The sequence below is a fragment of the Morone saxatilis genome, unplaced genomic scaffold (assembly GCF_004916995.1).
Source record: "Morone saxatilis isolate NCDOM2014 unplaced genomic scaffold, NCSU_SB_2.0 Contig7, whole genome shotgun sequence".
Lineage (NCBI taxonomy): Eukaryota > Metazoa > Chordata > Actinopteri > Moronidae > Morone > Morone saxatilis.
This window is the reverse complement of record NW_023340246.1, coordinates 5,680,654-5,701,851: the sequence shown is the minus strand read 5'-3', so window position 1 is coordinate 5,701,851 and position 21,198 is coordinate 5,680,654. Positions and strand designations below refer to the sequence as shown.

Below are 21,198 nucleotides of genomic sequence, written 5' to 3'. Positions count from 1 at the left end.
GTTTCTACATCACACTGTACAATTTGCGTACTGGACCAGGACGGACTTTCAAACTATTTGTGATGTCACAAATCATGCTGGTAGGCCCTGCCCCTTAAAACTCTGACATATCTCTCACATATCATTCTGCATTGAACATCCAACTGTAGGAACAAGAAGAAAAACATAATTCTGAGTGGAAGGGGACAAAACAAGCAATTTGAAGACATAACCTTGGGCTCTGAAAAATTATAGGCCTTTTTATATATTTCACAGGTGAAGACTGGCATAATTGGCAGATAAACTGATGAATATGGTTAGTTGCAGCCCTACACACTAGCACAATATGTTCATATGCTCCCTGTTGACATTGCTCGTTTCCTGTCACCTGCACTCTCCTCTCACCCTCTGCACTGGCACCAACAACCAACTCCAACAAAACGTGTCAGCACTAAATCTCACTGCAGCAGAGAAGCCTTAGCTTCTCTTGGCATTGTTGGGCAACTGTAGCACAAAATACAACCACTGTAGTATTTGACTGCTCAATCCCAGTGAGCGGAGCTGCTGCCCAGCGGCTCAGACTTTATCATCCTGGCTGCTGCTGCTGCTTTCCTTCCAGAGCAGCAGAAGCTGCCCGAGTTTCTGCCTCGCTTTGTTGCATTTGCTAGTGGGCTCTGGCTCATAAAGTTAGAATATGACTCTGACAAAATGTTATACAATATAGAGTAAGCCATACAATCCTCTATGCACACTGTGTAGACTGGGAAATAACTTTCTAAGTTATAATCGCAGACTGTGCTGTGTTGTTATTGCCTAGTAGTTTTCTGCCACCTATTTGGCAAGTTTCCTTTATGTTTACACATGAAGGTTCCCTTCCAGTCGTTATACTTTCATACTAATTTCATAAATATAAAGTTTAATGAGACTTAATATATTTGTATTTAAAATGGCAATTTTAGGGCAGATCTTAGTAAGAAACCAGAAACAAATGTGTGTCTCAATCCCAATTCTGTATGTATTTTACTGCACATACATCATAATACAGCTCTGACTGCCTACAAAATCCTTCCACTCTTCACTATGCACGCTCTGTCCATTCTGTCTTTGTTTTCTTCTCCATTTTTTCTGCCACTTCTATTACCCCTGGTTTTTGGCGCGTGAATCCATATAGTGTGATAATGCTACAGCTTATTATAACAGAGAAACAGACAGTGTAAATCATTCAAGGCTGGCTGTTTTCTTTACATAGCCATTCTTCACAACACACTGCCCTTCATCAATCATATTCTGCATTTTGTTCAGTGTCGCTGATGAGAGATGGGACACATGGCCACCATGTGTTGTGACAAAGTAGAGACACACATACACAAACACGTGTATATGCCATGGAAATACATTAAAAGTCCAGTAGCACACATGCACGCACACATGCATACATCTGTAGCATTTTAGCCATTTGCTGTACACTAGCTTCTGGCAACTGATTGAGGATAGAGCGAGAGAGAGGGAGCATTCAATCATCAGTCTCGTCCCTCACTCTACCCCAGAGGGGAGAGGCAACAGTTGGAAATATGAATTATGAAATGATAAGAGGTTGTAAAATGGAGATAAATCCCGGTGATTACACAGCTCAGTATCTCACAATTTGATTCCTCTGCCAGTGATTCCTTATTGTAGTTGTGTGAAGGACAGCAAGCCTAATAATTCCCCATGTATGAAGCGCGGCAGGAGAAAGCATTGTGATGATAGAGTTCTTTTGAACATGATTGAGGAGGCAATTACTTTTTGCATCTCACTTTCAGGTTGTTTTTTTTTAAGGCTCCTCTTTCTTTTCCTCATTCTCCGATGGCAGAAAATTCGACCACATCAAACCGTGTTTGTCTTCTTTTTCCATCCCCTGGGGTGCGAGCGCTGCAGAAAGCCCAAGAGATAACAAGGGGAAAGACATAAAAGCACATAAACAACACACACCAAGGAGAAAGGAGAGGAAGTGTGTGTGTGTGTGCTGGTGGATGTGTGTGCGTTCATAAGTTCATAGACTCATACGTGTCTATGCAGATGACTTTGAGTGTGTGGATGCATACTCACACAGAGTTTATAGCATTTACCCGCTGCAGTGCTGTGCCTTGTGGGTAGCTGGCAGTGGCACCTTTTTTCTTTGTGGCTGCCCATACACACATGCACACACAAGTACAGGCACACACCGATCCAACTTAAAACTAAACTTTAAACTCAAAATTAAATCTTGACCGCCGCCTCCCTGCAGCCTGTGCAGTTGGACAGACAGTACCAGTCTTTTACTGTAGGTCCTCTACCAGCTGCCTCTAAACAGAGGGTTTTATCACAGCATGGTGTGAAGCCTGAATACAACCAATTACCCAGTTGTAACAGACGTGCGCCATGGCAGCTGCTCTGCTCTTTTTGCTCTTTTATAGATAGCATTGTTGCCTAGTACAGTTCAAATATGTATGTGAAAGATAGAGAGGGAGGAGAGTGTGCAAACATGCCTGTAAAAAAATTATGTAAAATAAAATGTATATATATTTTTTCAACTACCGTAGACTGAGTTGGAGCAATGGCTTAATAGGGGATCTCGTATGCTCCTCCCAGGTTTTTCCCACTGTTTAGGTGTATTGAAACTGGTGACCTTCTGTCATTTCTGTCTGTGTGTGAAAATGCCATATCCTCCTCTTTTTTTTCTTTTCTTTTTTTCTTCTTTTCTCTGGTTGGGTAATGTCACATGTGGGGCCTGAAGGACAGGACATAGTTCTGTTCTGCAGACAGGTGTCCTGACCTTCTGTCTGCACTCCCAAGCCTCAGGGGACCTCTGCGAAATAGAGGCCAAGGCTTTGACCTAGTCTCTCATCTACACTTTGTCTCTAAACGGAGGAACACTGCAGATGCAATGAATCACAACACTGGAGAGTAATGCATCAGTGCAATGCCTTTATTTCAGAACTAACACAATAGCTTTTTAAGGCTCATACTGAAGTATTTTATTTAGTTGTATTGTTAACTATCAAAAAAGTATCAAAGAAAATCAACATTGGTCATTATTTCTTCCAGAGGGCTTCCTATCTCCCATCCCTTCACTCAGGAATCAATGGAGCACCCATATGCTACAATTAGATTTTAAATGGCCTCCCTCCAGTACCCACTGGCCATGGCAAGATTACATTATTCAAAGATGGAGATGAAAGTCCCCTCTGATCCACCAAAATAACATCTTGTGCAGTAATCTGTTTGTAGATTTGATTCCTTTGATGATATTTTCCCTGTAGTTGGCTTTTCACCAGGACGTGATGGCTGTGGAAGGCACGTGTGTTGGATGCTTCATTTCTGTTGTTTACTGGCAAAACGTTTCAACCTTGCAAGCAACAATGGCAGCAAGTTGTCAGCGTCCGTCTCCGAAAGAGTGCCAGGAAGGAACACTATAGCAGATGAAATGTCTGTAGTAATTACAAAGAAAAGTGAAACAGGATTGACAGCAAACTTGAAGAGGAGTTTCACAGCCATTTTCTAGAAAGCACATAAAAAATTGGTCTGCTTTTACCTTAGTGCTTTAATATGTATGACTGGATCAACATCTTAGAGGTTGTATCAGTCTTTGTTGCACTCTTAACAAAACAAATCAAGGAGCAAAAACAGTGTACAAGCCCATCACTTTGGTTACAGAGATTCCTTTTCTTTAAAAGTTGTTTTATTAGTGAACCAAGTTATCTTCCAGACAATGAATGACATTGTTTTTTTGCACTCTTTTAATTATATGCGCATTTTAAAAGGTTTTTGCCAAAGCACTAATGTGAGATCTTCTTGCCAATGTAGAACACACACTGCTGCAGAACAGCGAAAGCAATAGGCACATGGTGATTTATTTTATTTTAATGAAGAAAAGCCTCAGCCATTTAAATTCCGCTTTAAGACTAGCTGATTTTTTAATACTGAGTAAAAAACCAACCTTGAAAAGACTATTGTTTATTAACAGTATTGGGGCCCGGGTTAATGCCCAAGGTGGTGTTAGTTAAGGTAATTGAGAGTAGGCATGCTAAAATATGCTAGAAAATAAAAAATATGCCAAATTTCAATTATATTAGTGCTCCTTACATCCACACTTGAGTGGAAAAGCCCTTTTGCCCTGTAGTGAAGTTATTTAAATGAAACTCCTGACCTTGGTAGTTCAGCCTGGCCTCCACAAGTCTACATTTCCTCACAGTCACTAACCACCATTTTCTCTGTTGAAATCTTTCGACGAGTATCAGAAATGATTCCACAGTTGACACATTTTGCACACAATGACTGCATGAATTGATATGCAGTGGACTTCCTCTCCCTTTGTGGATATACAGCCGGTGCAGTCTGGGCTCAGCAGGTTGTTAGGGAAATGTGCAACATTTCAGCGATCTCGAGTTCTCTCTCTTCTCTGTACTTGTGCAGATAATCACCCACTTGTGTGATTGCATGTGAGAATGCATCTTGTTTCAAGTGTTTGCGTGTACCAGACGTGTTTGCACGCTTTTTATACTTGAGCATCATGATGTGCATTTATGCTTCCGTCAGCCCGCCTCTCTATGTCTGTGTGTGTGTGCGTCAGTCGGAGTGTGTGTGGCTGCCTATGTGTGTTTCATGCCGAACATTGTCTTCTTGAAACACTAAGCAAATCTCCTCAATGTGATAATTGGCTCCCCGGGGTGCTTGTATCTTTGCTGCTCATCATCGTCATCCCCTCCAGAAAAAAAGAGCGCGTGTTAGATGAGATAGGCGAAGTTTGCTCGTTTGCCGGGGAAACTGATCCCAAGTCTGCCTGAACTCTTTTGGCAGGAAGAAACTTTGAGGCAGTGAGACAGCGGGGCCAGATCCGGTGGAACCTGGCTGCAGGCTGCTATCTGCTCTCTTCATGGCATCAGGGCCTTGTTTTCAGCCAGATGCCATGGAGGAAATGAGCTATTTGAGGCAGGTGATATATGATGCAAACATCAGCTCCAATTGTTGCAATGTCATTGAGAGCAATAGAGAGATTTTATTGTTTCTCTTCAGGAAAAAAAAAAGAAATATCAAAGGGAAGCATCTGTGTTAAACCAGCCATGTACATTTATTAGTTACAAGAAGTAAAGCAGTTGTTTTGAGGCTCGGGATGCTTCAGTTGTTTAAATATTTTTCATGTCACAAAGACGACCTCAGTCGGTGGTTTGCATTGCTGGCACCTGAGGTGTGTAAAATGCAGACCTGTTTGTGCGCTCAAAGGCAAATAGAGACACTCATCTGGTCGACAGAGTCTCTCCCTCCTCTCTCTTACTCCCTCTCATCCATATGTTCTTGCAGTCTCCAGGGTATTATGGACCACAGAGCAGATTGTTGGCCGCTTCATAGGGGAAACAGTGAGACAGCTGGGCACCCATCACAAGGCCAAACAGATGTTCAGGTGACTTGGGGAGGAAGTGAATGGAAAAGAGAGGAACGACAGGAGGTGGGGAGACGGAGGTGACGTGGAAGAAAGGGATGCAGAGGGATGATGGAGGCAGAAAAAAAATGAATTAATGTATTGATGCAAGAACTCTGAGACTTCATTAGCAATCCCCTGTCAGCCTCAGAGGTGGGCCAAATGCTTTCCACTTTCCTTAGGCCACTGGAGTCTGTTTCTTCTCCCATATTGATTCACCCACAAGTCTATCTGCGGTGGATCTAATGCCTTTGATCTCTTGATTATCTTTGCCTAAATGTGGACAAGATGGCTAAGCGGCTCGAGGATTCAGTGCTTTAATTCTGACGCACCTTAGGGAGCATTCAGAAGTTGGAATTGAATCCGACCCTGCAACCAAATAATGAAACATTTCTTTCTTTTTTTTTTCTTTTTTCTTTGGTCCACGTGACTAGGGGAAAAAAAAGGGAATCTGCAAACATCTTTCACAGATTCTGTGGCTCAGGGCCAAGCTTGATCCAATCAGAGCCTCTAATCTGACACAAATCTGCATAGTGGCTGATGTAATAACAAAAAATTTCATTCTGGTGAGCTTCTCTACCCCCACTGGTACTGAGGACCTTTTTTCTGCACTCCATTTGTCAAATTAAACCAGACGAAAGTTCTTCGATTTTCTTCCCCCCTTCTCTCCTTTCTTGTGCCCGCCTTTGTTCTTTGGTTGCAGGTCTCATATATAATACATGAGGATTGGGAGACTTATCTGGTTCTGGTCATACTGGCTGTTATTCCCTGGAAAGGGGCTATATTTAAGAGCTGGATAGGTCATAGATGGCGCCAGGGGAACTACTGACTTCTACCCAAAAGGTGGTGGTGGCTGGATACCATTAAAAATCTAAAATAGATCTCGACACATTTACACTGTAGCAGTGGCAAGGTAGCAGTAAAGGAATTACAGTTGTTTTAAGTCTTAATGGAGGTAGTTTACATCTAGTTTTGTCAGAAAAGTGTCTTGTTGGTGACGGCACTGTGCTCCCTAGTGTCTAGTTACAGTATGTTTGCACATCACAGAATTGAATTTTACGTCTGTTATCTCTCTTTACCTTCCTCTGCTTCTCCTAGAACAAATCTAATTGCTTCCCTTTTTTATTTCTTGTGTTTCCACAGCTGGCACCACATATATCTTTGGTAAAGGAGGGGGTCTGATTACATACACGTGGCCCAATAATGAGAGGCCAAGCACAAGGACGGACCGGCTGGCAGTGGGCTTTAGCACTACTATCAAAGACGGCATCCTCGTCCGCATCGACAGCGCCCCACGTCTGGGTGACTACATCATGCTCCACATTGTAAGTACTAATTTTGTCCATTCACAATTCAACATTATTTAAAAGCTTCATAGCACATTCACTTTACTGAAGCCATTTATTGAATTAGATTGAGGCTAAAAATCAGCTTCAAGCTAATTATGAACTGTTATTCTTAGCCATTTGAGCACCTATGAATTACAATGGATGAATCTAAGCTTGTTTTTTTTGCCATAAGCACTCATGTGGTTCTAGCATCACAACCACAATCGTAGCTGGCAGAGATGATGACCACAAATGCACCATCAAATCATTCCTCAAGGTTTACTTATTGCAGTCTTCAGGCCAAATTCAGCACATCGTACTCAAACTGAATTATACAAATGGTGCAGATCCATAAAAGAAAAAAAAAAGATAACTTACTCCTGTACTCTAAGTCTCTGCTCGCCATCCTCTTCCAGAATAACCCTACTTCTCCACCATTCGAACTGACTCCCAGCATGAATAATAAATGTGGTTCTCCATACATATGCAGTGTGTTGCCACATGTTGGAGTAACATGATAGAAACACGGGGGTTGTGAGTTGGAATTCTTGGCCAGTCGGCTGTGCATCCATGCAGCATCCTAATAATCTCACTTTGCGACCTTGTGTTTGACTCGTTTACATAAGCATTAAGCATTTATATAATCATCAACAGCAGCTAGATGAATGCAGAGCGGCAAGTCAGTGTGATGGAGATATGTAGAGGCGATGCTGGGGGTGGGTGGGGGGTAGTTGCTGCTGACGCCATGCGAAAAAAGATGTGATGATGAGGAGGAGCTACAGTTGCTAAAGCAGATTGAAAGTCTTTTTCTTCTTAAAGAGCTCCCCTCATCTCCTGAGTGCTGGCCATGTGGTGCAGAAAAGCAGCCATCTGCTCTGCAAAGATGAGGGCCAACAACAAGCAGTTTTGAGCTGCCTTTACAGTATAGAGAGATAAAGTGAATGTGTGTGTTTGCCTGTGCTTGAACAGGTGAAAGAGGAAGTGGAAAGGCATGAATCTAGAGGAAATGATAAAGATGTACAGTATCTTGCGAGGGCGACACAGGGAAACGCCTCCATGCGTCCCTAACCGACTGAGTAATTGTAGGAGTCCCTAAAGGAAGGAGAAGGAATGCATTTTTAATTCTGCTTTTTAGATATCACAGCATAGCTAGCCAAGCAGGGTATCTCTAATAATTTGGCTGCAAGTCGTTGGGCGGTGAATGTCTTCATTCCGCCAGTCTCATGGCGCTAATGAATTTATTAATAGAAAAAAGCAACTTGAGATTTCGCCAATTCATTTAGAGAAGCAGCATGTTCTGAACACTGTAGGGTTTTTTTTGTGTGTGCTGCATCGGTTAACATTGCATTGCTAATATTTAAAATGATTTATTGACAGCCAAGGGTGTACAAACAAAGTGGATTTCATTTAATATTAACAATGATTGTACCCTTAAACTATAAAATACTTGGCTGAAATTCACAGCACTCTAAGGCTCCCTTTTTCCCACAATTACATTGCTATTGAACAAGAAACCAAATGAAGAAAGTCGGACCTTTTGCCACAGGTAAACAGTAAATAATTAATTAGACCTTCAGTGAATATTTAGCTGCGAGACTGGTGGAGTTAGTTACATCTTGAGAAAAATAAACCACAGCTTGACCTCCCTTCTAATGTTTGTTATTGTTATCTGAATAATAGATTATCATTTTCACCCCACATTTGACTTTGTTATCCTCCAGTTTTGTATTTGTGTGAATATTGGCTCTATAGTAAGGTCACAACAATGACTAATTTGCAGCTAAAACAACTTTGCAGTCTCTACAAACTTCATGTGTGGTAGAAATACTATTAAATTAGAAGATATTCCAGACCTAGCTGAAATTACATTAAATAACAACTCCTAATGACAGACGTCAGGTCTTGGCTGTCAGCGTTTTGTGTTTAGTAATTAATCTGAAGGAAAAGGTTAAAGGTGTTACGCTTGTCCATTCTAGATATATGTCTAACCAAAGGTCTGGTCAAGCCCAGGGCCATTACCTTAGCCTTTGCAATTATTAGGTCACTGCTTCAGAATCAGAACACTAAAGTCAAGACACATTAAGCACTCTGTAACATCTTTGATATCTGAATATTTGACATGGTGAAGTTAACAAAAAGGAAAAAGCTGAGTTTTGTACTCTTTTTATTGCATACCGATACTCTTAAGTTGCTTTTTAATAAAACACAAGGAGAACGTGAATGTCTTTCACTGGCCTTGACTGAGACTTAAGTATCTCATTCTTGCAGTTTACTCTGACAGAAAAAAAATGGGCGTACATTGCATTTTCTTAAACATGCAGAGCCGAGAGCGCAGAGGAAAACAGACATTTTGAGGCAAGACCTAATCACTGACTCCCTCCTCAGTCTCCCTCTCTCTTTTGCTTTCTTCATTATCTCCTCTCCCTCCTCTCTGTGATTAGCTTACGGCTTGTTTGGCAATCATGAATTAAAATGCTGATTGTAGTGTTTACATTTTAACTGCTAAGAACAACTGCATGCTTGGCTTGAAATCTGAGGGGCAATTTGGGGTAATTTGCAGAGGTGAGCACGACATTTTGCCGTCGCTGGGGTTTCGTGTATGAGTTCATTTGAGTTCAGATACAGAGCGTGAAACAGACGAGGATCCTTGTTAGGTGACATCTTGTGTTTGGTGTTGCATATAGTAAAAGATCATCTGAATGTGTATGTGGGGTTAAGTGTTGGTGTGTGTGTGTAGGTGTGTCTGTGATTGTGTGTGTGTGTGTGTGTGTGTGTGTGTGTAAGCAAGCTTAAATCCATGACAGAAAAGCTCTAAGCCGTGGGCTAGATGTGCCGGTCGTGACTCACATAGTCTCTCACCAGGGACTGCACATGACTGCAGGTGAAGATTACCCAAGACACACACACACACATACACACACACACACACACACACATACATACATACACATAGAGATAAATCCTTCAGAATCTCATCTCTGCTACATCATTTAAGTACAACTTAAACTCCTTTTTGTGTAATTACAAGAGCAACTGCCATAAACAGAACAATTAATGAAGCAGACTTAAAGAAGATGTATGCTTAAAAGACATTGAGGTAACCTTATTACAAATATAAATGTGCTGGTGAAATTTTATTAAAGGTTTCAAAATTGTCAGAATATTGTCTGGATATGAAAGGAAAATCAGTACCTTCTATTTCTTTGAAGACACTTTAACTGTGATTGCTGAGGTATCATCAGTGGCAGTGAAAATCTCAAGGTAAATAAAGGATAGATATTATGAGTGCTGCAAAAATATACATTAGCTAATATGTATCCTGTACTTAAGTGCTGTAGTATACTATCTAAAAAGGTGTATTTCAGAAATTTAGAGAGAGAGAGAGACAGACAGACAGAGAGAGAGAGACAGGAGAGAGAGACCTGACCTGGGTTTGATTACAGGACATGATATTAACATTGTACGTGCCTCAGCCACCAGAAAGACCCTGTCTTTTCTCCTTTACATTGTTTGAACAGTACAGTAGAGTAGACTAAGGCTAGGGAGCTGAGACCCAGTTCATCACAGCTCCAGTGAGCCCAGATAAACTCACTTCTGCAGAGACGTCGTAGGTGACAAGTTGGAGTCAGGGGGAGCTGGAATTGCAAACGCTCCATCAAGTTTCATGTCTGGCAGCTCTTTTGGTTTCCAATTAAGGGAGAAAATCACAGCAAGACACCTGACAAGATAAAGACTGAGTATTGCAACACCTTCTCTGTAACAGGTAACTTAAAAAAATATGCCTCACGCCACATAAAGTCATTACGATGAAAACTCCAATCGCCTCTTTATGGGTAAATGTGACATTTAAGCTCTTATAAACTGAGCTGTATTTGTTTGAACTATAAACCTTTCTTGTTGTGATGTATAGTTTATTACTTGTTTGCTTTTACCATTTCAATCTAAACAGTGATTATTTCATTTGAATTTGAAGTTATGTTAGAGAAGTGTTAAGAAGCTTTACATTTCATTACAAAATCACATTTGTAGTCATATTTTTTTATGGTTTGCACTTGTGTTCCCACTTTGTGGGTTGATAATTGTATTGTATTTTATAATTTTAAGTTTTGTTGAACTTGGATCATATTTTATGAAGTAAATATTTCCTGTTTTCCCCTCTGATGTCCTCTGGCTGCTCTGTCTCAGCTCTCTGTGCAATTGATGGAGTTTCCTGATGGACAGATAGCTTTACCCATTACTAAAATAACTCCTAACTGCTGCTAACTGTAACTGCCTTTAGCTAGTTAGCTGTGCAAATAGTGGTCCTATTAGCTTTAAAGCTTAAAGGACCAGTGTGTAGAGTTTAGTGGCATCTTGTGGTGTATCGCAGATTCACCACTAGATGCCTCACTCACTCACTCATTCACTTCACCCTTCCCTTCTAAGCGCAAAGGAGGAACTATGGTGGCTGTGAAATGCACCAATCAGTGCGATTGGCCCTATCTAGAGCCAAAGTTTGGTTTGTCCACTGTAGAAACATGGCGGTTCAACATAGTGGCCTCCATGGAGGGCGATACACAGTGTCTGTTGATATAAACCTCTCATTCTAAGGTAACAAAATCACAATAATTTTTATTGTCAGGTGATTATACACTAATGAAAATATAGCTATGAATATTAGATTCCATTTCTGTCAATAGAACCTCCAAAATGTTACACACTGGACCTTTAAAATAAAGCTTTATTGGTTTTATTAAACCTTGTCCTCCCAGTGGTCCAAAGCTCCTATGCTTGCAGTCAGAGCAGTCAGCTGAATTTCACAGGCTCCAGATATCTTAATTTGCACACACAGTTTTCGTCTGATCTCACCCAGCACATGTAAAACACAAGCATTCACACTTTAATCTCCATCTCTGGAGATATTTTAAATCTTCACCCTCTCTTAAAAACATACATCGACAACCAATGAAGCTCATGTTTTATAATGGAGCGATGGCACACAGAATTCCATTACCCACTTGAGTTTTCCCCTCATGCTAATTCATGGGGAGGAAAGGTGCGACTGCTGGGTAATTGAAAACCCTAGTGCAGACACTCAGACGCAAGTTGGGGAATAAGATGAATGGCTGTGGATGGTAAATGCTATGTTGCACAGGCCGTGCTGTATCCATTTTCCCATCGCCCTTACATACTTTACATGCATTAATTCTTTGAAATATAAATTTATATTTCAAAGAATTAATGCAGAAGTACAGATGCATAATTCATTCAGTTCGTCACTCACTCCTGTCTTTCCCCATCCATCCATCAGCTTCTTCTCTTGTCTGTATGTGTTTATGTCTAACATTGTCTGTTTCGCCATCTACTTCCCTCCCGCCCTTTCTCTCCCTCTCCGTCTGACAGACCTAATATAAGATGTTTGATGTGTACCTGTGTGCATCAGCGCGTATATGGCCAGCAATGTATTGCCTCTATCAAGTTACCCTGCCTCGGCAGGGAAAGATAGATATTATCGCGGTTATGGCTCATGGCCTCTGATAACATTACAGCTTCTTATTTGAGTTTGTATTTCCTTACCTCCCACATTTGATTCCCCCCACAGAAATAAAGAGCTGGGAAAATATACCTTACAGCTGTTGTCACAACTAGTTGCATGCAGCACATGCAGTCAGCATTATTGTAACTTTGTTGATAAATAAGTATTTCTCTGAAGCTGAACAGCAGAGCCGTTTTTCTCTACACTGCTTTATTATTCCGATTTTCCATGTGATACAACAAACTATTATTTGTGTATGTATACCTTATGACTGTTATTTAAGCTAATAAACAATCAAATGTTATCATGACAAGAATATTACTGGCACTAGCACAGGTTGTCTCTTATGAGGTCAATATATAACACCAGATTATTGACACTATATCTTCCCCGGGGGTGACACTGTTGACATAATGACTTTTCACAGGCGGCTGAGCTTAACTGGCACTAGCTACCAGATGGTGCATGTGTGTGTAAGGTTAACCTTTACACTTACATAAGAAGATGTGACACACATCACAATGGATCATTCATGTATGTTTTTATTGGGATTTAAGGACTGTGGTTGGTAGGGTGTGTGGTTTAAAATCAGACAGGTTTGATTGATTGAGTTTGATTTGATGATACAGAATTAGGTTTTTCATGGATTTTACAGACATGCTACACAAATTAGTAAAATTCTTGATTATATTACTAATTAAAAGAAGGTTGTGGCAAATTAAATCTAGACTCTATTGCTCAGTAGTGGCAACTATTTGTGTGACCATGGTCGGGTTTAACCTGTTAATGGGCAAAGAGTTTGCAGTTTGACAACTCACATTTTGTATGTACCCTGCTGCCTCAAAGTTTCCATTATATACAGTTCACACAGCAGACTATACTATTTATGTTCAGAGAATCAAAAAGTACTCCTACTCCTACTACTATTACCATTATAGATGCACCATTCCAACATTTTACTTTCCCGATGCCGAACATTTTGACATGTCACAGTAGGAAAAGCACAGGTGTAAATTATAAAATTAATGATGGCTGAATTCCATTTAGCTACTTCAGTTTCAAGGTCCTTGCATCGTGCATACTGGCTCACTGTTCTGGCCTACAGGGACTCTTAAATAGAACATAATAATGTTATCAGTAACACCTGTGGTTTTCCTACTATGACAAGGTAAAAAAAAAAGAAGCTAAAATTAGGCCTGGGACTGTCGTTGCACTAAAACTTGAGTAAATGAATGGAACTGATTATGGAAACACAGAATTTTATAATGATACTGACAAAGGAACTCAATCAGTCACATCTGGCTGATACCATAGCCACTTAATTAGATGAGAATTATATGATACCAATCCAGAGTATCCCAGTAGTAACTCCTATGATGGAATAATGTTACCTGATCTCTAGTTTTGTGTGTGTCAGTTATGGCAATTCTAATAACACTATTTTACTGAGGAATATGCACCATGTGACGACAGAGTTAACTAAAATAATGACTTGTCTTAAAACTAGACTCTGAGACACTGTCCCTCAACAAAACATGGCCACAAGACCAGCTAATAATGCAGGACCTGAATCAGTTGATATTAAAATTTGGTGGCGCAAAACAAATTTGGAGTTAAAATATTACTACAACCAACGGACATGCAGTGAACCTGGGACTTAAAGGGCCAGGGTGGAGTCTCAGGCCTCGGGGCAGTTGTCTGCTTTGCCTAGTTGGTAATCCAGACTTAAATTTATGTTTTTCTTGTTTTCTTGACTGAAAATCTCTTGAGTGTTGTTATTTTTTAAAAAGGGACCTTCTCCAGTACATTGATGGTGCCGTTGTAAGAATATGGATGAAGTACAACGATAGATTAGTTAATTAGTTGATTTTTTATATTTATTTGCTTGTAACCATCTCACTCATTTTGACAGTCTTATAGCATTTTGTTTTTTTAATGTTTAGAGAATATGGTCATAAAGTAACCCCCAGAAAATCCTTTCAAAAAAGTGTATTGATATTGAATATAACAGAAATGAGTGAGTGTCCTCTGGCAAAGTACTGTCACTGCTGTTCGTGAGTTGACAGAATAATCAAGGATGGAGGTTGAAAGTTTGGTGCTTGAGGTCATTAATAATTTACTTAGACAGGCACCTTCGCTTTAACTGAAAACACAAAAAAAGATGCGCGGACACACTTAAATGCACATTACACAGAAAACCTTTTTGCATCTCGTAATCTCTCTAACAGCGCACGCATGGATACACAAAAACATATGTAACACAAGCCCTGGCACTCTTTTATTTCTCCCTCTTTGGCGCCCATACACACCCGCCCACACACTCACTCTCACTTATTCTCTCATTCTCCGCTATGGACATGTACATATATAAACACACACACTTCCACGGGCTCCTTCAACAAATGCTCACACCACGGTACACTGGCGCTGACACTCCAAACATGATATGAGGGCTCTTCAGGGACATCTGCCTGTCAGTCATCCATGTCATCCAAAGGCACTTCAGGGGGAAAAGTTTATGTAGCAGACCCTCTGATACACACACACACACACACACACACGTATCACCCTCCCGTATCACCCTCCCAACCCCATTTCATAAGCGCAACAGCAAGTAATAACCGCTCCAGTTGGACAAACAGAGCGACATTATTACAATGTTCCCATGTGGTCCGTGGCCTTAGACCTGGCCTCAGCGATGTATATTTTATGGATTAAGATGAAAAATTCAATGAGAACCAACAAACAGTGTGCCTCCCTCTCCTTACTTGCTCTCTGACAGCCACCCCTCTGGGGGATGCTCGTGTTTTCACAGCTTCATGGTAGGACATGAATCCCATTCTCACAGTGATGAAGAGACAGAAGGGGAAGATGAAAGAGACAGAGAGGAGAGCACCGTGTACATCCAAAAGTAGAACAAATACAAGAGGCTGAATGAAAAAGAGGGAGGGAAAAAAAGAATAAGAAGAGGTGGGAGGAAAGGACTTGGGGAGAGAGATGGAGAGATGTGGGTATTTTATAATTCAGAGCAGGATCAGAGACAAACTTGGCTCAGATAGGTCTCAGCACATTGGCTGTGAATTCCAAATTATGTGTTGCCTTTCTGTCTCACTCTGACGCCACCCCTCCCCTCCTCTCACCACTCGCTACCAGCTTTCTCCCTCTTATCTCTCACTCCTTCTTATCTCTCTCTTTCCTTCTTTTTCTGCTACAGTGCAACAGCACTATTGTTTTTATACTAAAAGCTAGATTGGGTGCTGGTAGGCAGTCGGTCACTCGGTTTAAATTCAGCTGCAGTGCGAAAAACATCTCTACTAAAGCTCCTGGTAGAGGCCAAGGTTATAACCACAGAGGTGTGGACAGAATGTGGCCATTTAATGGTGGCCATTTTATTTATTTTACTCAAAACTCTACTCTGGGACATTTATCTGTTATGTTATCAGAAATGTGAGGCTATTAGTCCTAATCAGTGTTGGACAGGTTACTGGAAAAATCAATTCCTATTCCTTATTATACATTAAACATGGACTTTACTGACTTCACAGAACTGGGTCGAAAGAGCAAAGTTGCCACACACACCTGTCACATGTCTGTATTTTAACACATGTAGAAAACACACGTATAAAGCACATTTTGGAGAGATTTACTGATCATCAATAACTTGAGCTACCCTATGACTGCACACAGTTCTTGCAGTGAGGCTGAAGAGGTCACACACCTTCCAGCTCTGCATATAGGCCAGCCATTGGCTAACTAGAGCTAACTAGCTAAACTAGAGTTTGACACTTTGGAATTACCCTGAGTAAGTGAAACCCAAATAGTGTGACATTTTGGCAAAACATGACCACCCTCATGTCTGTACGGTAAATATGAGGCTACGGCATGCATGTGGTTAGCTTAGCTTAGACTGGAAATAGGCGCATGCAGCTATGCTGGCTCTGTCTGAAGGTAACAATAGCCACATATCCCAGAGCCTCTAAAGCTCACTAATTAACAATCATTAAACACATTATATCTCATTTGTTTAATCTTTACAAAAAAAAAAACGACAAGTTGTTGTTTATTGGGCATTACTTCTTGGACAAATTCCTTAGTTCATTTAAATTTATTTTAAAATATGGATTGTAAATCCCAGGACCACATTTCACTTTTTCAAAAAGACTGATAAAAGAAACACTCTGTGAGATGCTGCATTGTGTTAAAGAAGCTAGCAGAACAGAAACTAGTTGACAGGAAGTGATTTGACCGACTTTCTAGACCTCCTCTAGCCACCCTGCATCGAGCTAGGACATCTAATCTGTACTAATCTGTGCACCAGATAACCTTCCCTTCCTCCTCATAGGAAAGCAAACAAGTGGAAGCTCCTACTGGGACCAGTTCATTCAGTCAGTGGAGAATGCAGTACTGTCCTACACTGCTCCAACAACACATAATTCAGTCTTTAAGTAGCTGCACTTTCTCAGATAGAGACAGATGTTCCCTGAGATCAAAGCGCTTGACTTCAGTCAGCCGCGGCGTCATTTTATAATTTCCTCTATTTACCCAGCTCCAGACGCTATGCTATGTGTGCTTGAGTGATGAGCGGGACAGCTTGTGACGAACACCTAATGAAAGATCAGAGGGATTTGGAATCGATTGAGGTGTATCTCACACACAAGGCTAGGTGCCATCTCAGCTCCAAAGACACTCCTAAATCCTCCCACAAGGCACAGCGTTACCCTGTTACAGCCACTCTGTGCTCCTCCGCCGTCTCTCACCTGAGCCGCCACAGGACAAAGAGACAGATAGGAAGACAGAGATGGAGTGAGAGGGAGGAGGGAGTAAAACCAAATAAATAAATAAAAAAGACAGATTCACATTTTAGCAAATTGACTCCCTTTCGGATTATCGACAAGAAGGGGGGGATGATGAATTGCGGGCCTGCTCAAGTGATAAACGTCAACATTAGAAAATAAATCTAGCGGAAAGAAGGCACAAAAAAAAATCTTCTGCCTTGAATATCAGCGACGGTGTGGCAGATTGGCTCACTCACAAACACACACGTACATACACATATGTACACACTGCAAATGTATTCATGGAGGATTAAGCAAGAAGTTGTTTTTTTCCTCTCCCTCTCTCTCTCTCTCTCACTGATAAAGAAAGAGGGGGATCAAATTTGAGTGCGAAACTCCTTCACAGATGGAGTGAAAATGTGAAAGTGAGTACCTGTGCATTTTACCGAGTGTGAGTTTTTATTTATTTAATCCTCCCATTATTGACTCTCACCATGACAAAGCTCTATTGACATGGAGACAAAAAAGACTATATCACTTTTTTATGAAGCTGGGATCATCAGAAAAGCTATCTATAGGGATAAAAGATATTTCCTACTGGATTGCTCTTATATAGAATTATTATAAGAACTGAATCAGTGAAGGTTATAGAGTGTATCTGGGAGTTTTATTGATCCTCAAACGTTCTGGCCGGGCAGCGGGGCAAATGGCCAAGGACATGACAGCCAAGTCTTCCATCTCCACATATCTCGTTCTTCTCTATTGCCCTCAGCCTTTTCCTGTCTCTCTATTGCTCTATTGTGTAAAGGAAAAAAAAACATATTTTCTATTTTTAGTGTGAGCTCCAGTTCTGCAGCACTTTTTCTATGCCCCAGCACACACACATGGACACACACACACACAAGACGGCGCATATTTCCTGTCAGGTCAAAGCACCGAAGAGGCCACGACTCCCAATAGAATCTAGTCTTGATTGGGCGCCCAAGTCAACCAATAAGGTTGTGACCCTTTTATCCTGATGACATACTTTACATAACTCTTACGTGTGTATGTATGTGTGTCGATCGGCTGGAGGATTCTCTGTCTAGTTCATAGTTTTTGCAAGGGGTCACTTTCAGGTTAAAAGGAGTTAAATCAAAGGAAAATGAAAGGAAAAATCTATTCCCGTACTTGGAACAGTCATTTTTAATCAATACGTGATCCTCACTGCATTCTGATAATTATTTTTTGTTGGCGTGTTCGCCTTAAATTTTCTGCTGTATAATTCCAGTAAGCCTGCACTGGATCCCCAAGTAATTTCTAGTTGTCTGAGTTTTTGTCTCTCTTTTCAGCAGAAAATAGATGCATTTTACAGGTCCCACTGTTTCTGTCTAATTAGAAATGAACGTTCAGTTTGTATCTCAGGACACTGGATTGTAAATACTTTCTTTCCTAAGAAATGTTTGAAGGGTAACATAAAAGCAGGTATTTTGGAGGTATGTTTGTGAAGAGAACAATTCAGCCTGTGACAAGAGTTGCATAACGTTTCCTGTGGCCCTTGAGGAGCTCTGTCAAGTGTGAGAAAATAACCCTGGTTATGTCATGGTTATGGTCAGGGTTATCACAAAATTATCATAGAAATACTGCTGTTACAAACCAGGGGTTGTGTAGTTGGAGTGCGCATCTACCAGGCAATAGGGTCTAAATTAACAGATATTATTGGTTGCATTATGGGAAAGGTAGGATCTAGTGGTTTTGGATTGAGACCAACAATGTCTCAGCATCTGCTATACCGATTTTAACCTTTCCTTTTTTTTAATCTGTCTCTTGCGACTCTCCCAACTTTATGGAATACTAAATCACTGGAGTGCCGCTTTAGGAAATTGCCTATTAAATAGAGAACAGAACTATGGTAAAATTTTCCTTAAAGGTTATGATGTTCTATGTTGTATATGCAGATGAAGAGTGGGATTAGGGTCAGGGCTCCTCAAGTAAATATAGTCAGTGGAAGTTGTGTGTGTAAAATCTGCCCTTGCCTGATAACCCGCCCTCCATCCTGCCCTCTGGAAGATCTAAGCCTATGGCCATGACGGTATGAGTCAGCACAAAGGTGACAGATGTTACGACGGTGAACATGGGTGAAAGCGCAGCCCTCTTGACCCACCAGAACCTGCCCTACCCTTCCCCCTCTCTGAATTTCACAAGACCCTCTTTGATTAACTCAGTTTGAAGGCTGAAGGCACATGGTTAATTCATTCTTCCCACATTATCTTTAATTTATTCACATCTTGCTTTAACATGCCAGACTGGCCAAAGAAGAGAAAGGAAAGGCGTAACTTCCTTCTTTCATGATTTAACCAGCTTATTCACTTGACAGATTCACTTAGAAATACAGTATTCATCTTTTTTGTCTCTGCCTGATAAGACTCACATGTCCTTTGATAAATGACCATTTTTGACATATGAATGATGCAATTGCACACATTTTACAAAAATTAGATGTGTGTTTTGCAGTGTACGCAGTGTTGAATTGCCCTAACCTGCGTATGTGTTGGCCGTTTTCCAGCAGGCTTCTGCCTGGACAGCAATTAATGTCATTTGGAGCGAAGAGGGACCTCATGACTCATTACATATGCCTTTGCTCGGAAAAGCCTCTAAGGGTACTTCTCCTCTTGTGTGCCAATGCTGCCACTCGGGGGATGGCACAAGTTGGATAACACTCTAATTATAAAATTCACTATGAAAAATGTCTTCTGCAGTGCTGGCAGGGATGAGATTAAACCTTGTTTTGGCTTTAGTTTATTTGAGCTTCTTGTGCACAGACTCTATAGTTACTGTATGGTTACTGTGGGGTTTTTCCATTTGTGCAATTATTGTCTAACTGCCTGAAATATAAGTTTTTCAATAAGTTTTACATTTCCTGAATGGCTATTTATTTGCCGAGCTATTGCAGAGGAATCATATTGGCAGTAAGCTTTAAAAAGTCAAGTTACATTTTATATGTTTTGCAGAAATCTGCCCCAAAACGTACCAGCAACCGAGGAGGAGAAAATGACTGATTTTGACTTTGACAGCCATGTATTTTTGACATTTTACAAAGCATTATCTGACATTATTTCACTAGCTTGGCTGTCAACTACAGCGGAAAGGAGGGATTGAAACACATCATGCATTTTTATGCTATAACCTGTGTCAACACTCTTGCTGAATGGACAAGGAGGCCCATCTGTGCCTCGCATGGCTGATCCTGGTGGACCTCCCCTCTCGACTACTGTAACCTGTTCACAGTCCTGGCTCAGTGGAGCGCACACTGGCAAATAGCAGGAGGTAAAGGGGAGGGAGAGGTAGAGAGAATGAGATAGAGGATGGAGACAGTGACGGCAAGAGAGAGGGAATGTTGACAGGGAGAGAGAGCAACAGACAAGGGCCGGAGATATAGAGAGAGGAAAACCAAAGATAGATAGAGGTAGAGAGAGTCAGTGCAGTGTGTCTAATCTCCCCTCGGGGGCGGTGGTGTAAGGACGCCTTCTATGACAGATAAACTCTCCCGACAGCGAGCCCAAAATGACAGATACCACCAGCAGTGGGAAGTAACGCAGTATATTTACTCTATTACTGCACCTAAGTAAAATTTTTAGGTACTTTACTTGAGTAATTTGATTTTATGCTCATTTTAAATGTTGTACTTTTTACTCCACTACTTTTATCTGACAGCTTTAGTTACATTTCCAATTAAAATTTTTAATGCAAAATATGATCAGCTAATAAATAATGATATATTATTATAGATTAAGCTAGATTAAACAGTATATAAAGTTAGTTAGCCCCAGCAATACTCGCTGCAATGTTAAAATGATGCTTACATATGAATGCATCCATAGTTATAATCCAATTATATAATATAAATCATTGTGAAATGGGCCATTTTGCATAATGCATATTTCTACTTATGGTATTTATGTTGGTGGGGGGGGGACTTTTGCTTCTACCAGAGTATTTCTGCACTGTGATATTTCTACTTTTACTTAAGTCAAAGATCTGAGTACTTCACTGTGCCTGGCTCTGCCCACAGTCTCCGCAGCATCTGGCAGAGGGAAGGAGGCAGCACCTAGTTTCCATACAGCTTTGGTGAAAGAAAAAGAAGATGGTGACGGGTGGGCAGTTTTGTAAGCGAAGCGGGTTGAG

The 21,198-nt window shown here is 40.9% G+C and overlaps 1 protein-coding gene across 2 annotated transcripts in view; it reads left to right on the top strand.

Moving 5' to 3' along the window:
- Window positions 1-21,198, top strand: part of LOC118341124 (neurexin-3b) — a 258,555-nt gene that overhangs the window by 181,932 nt on the left and 55,425 nt on the right. For both annotated transcript variants that reach the window (XM_035679318.1, XM_035679319.1), the window contains one exon: window positions 6,560-6,741. In XM_035679318.1, coding sequence (XP_035535211.1) covers window positions 6,560-6,741 — 182 coding nt within the window. The remainder of the gene's footprint in view (window positions 1-6,559; window positions 6,742-21,198) is intronic.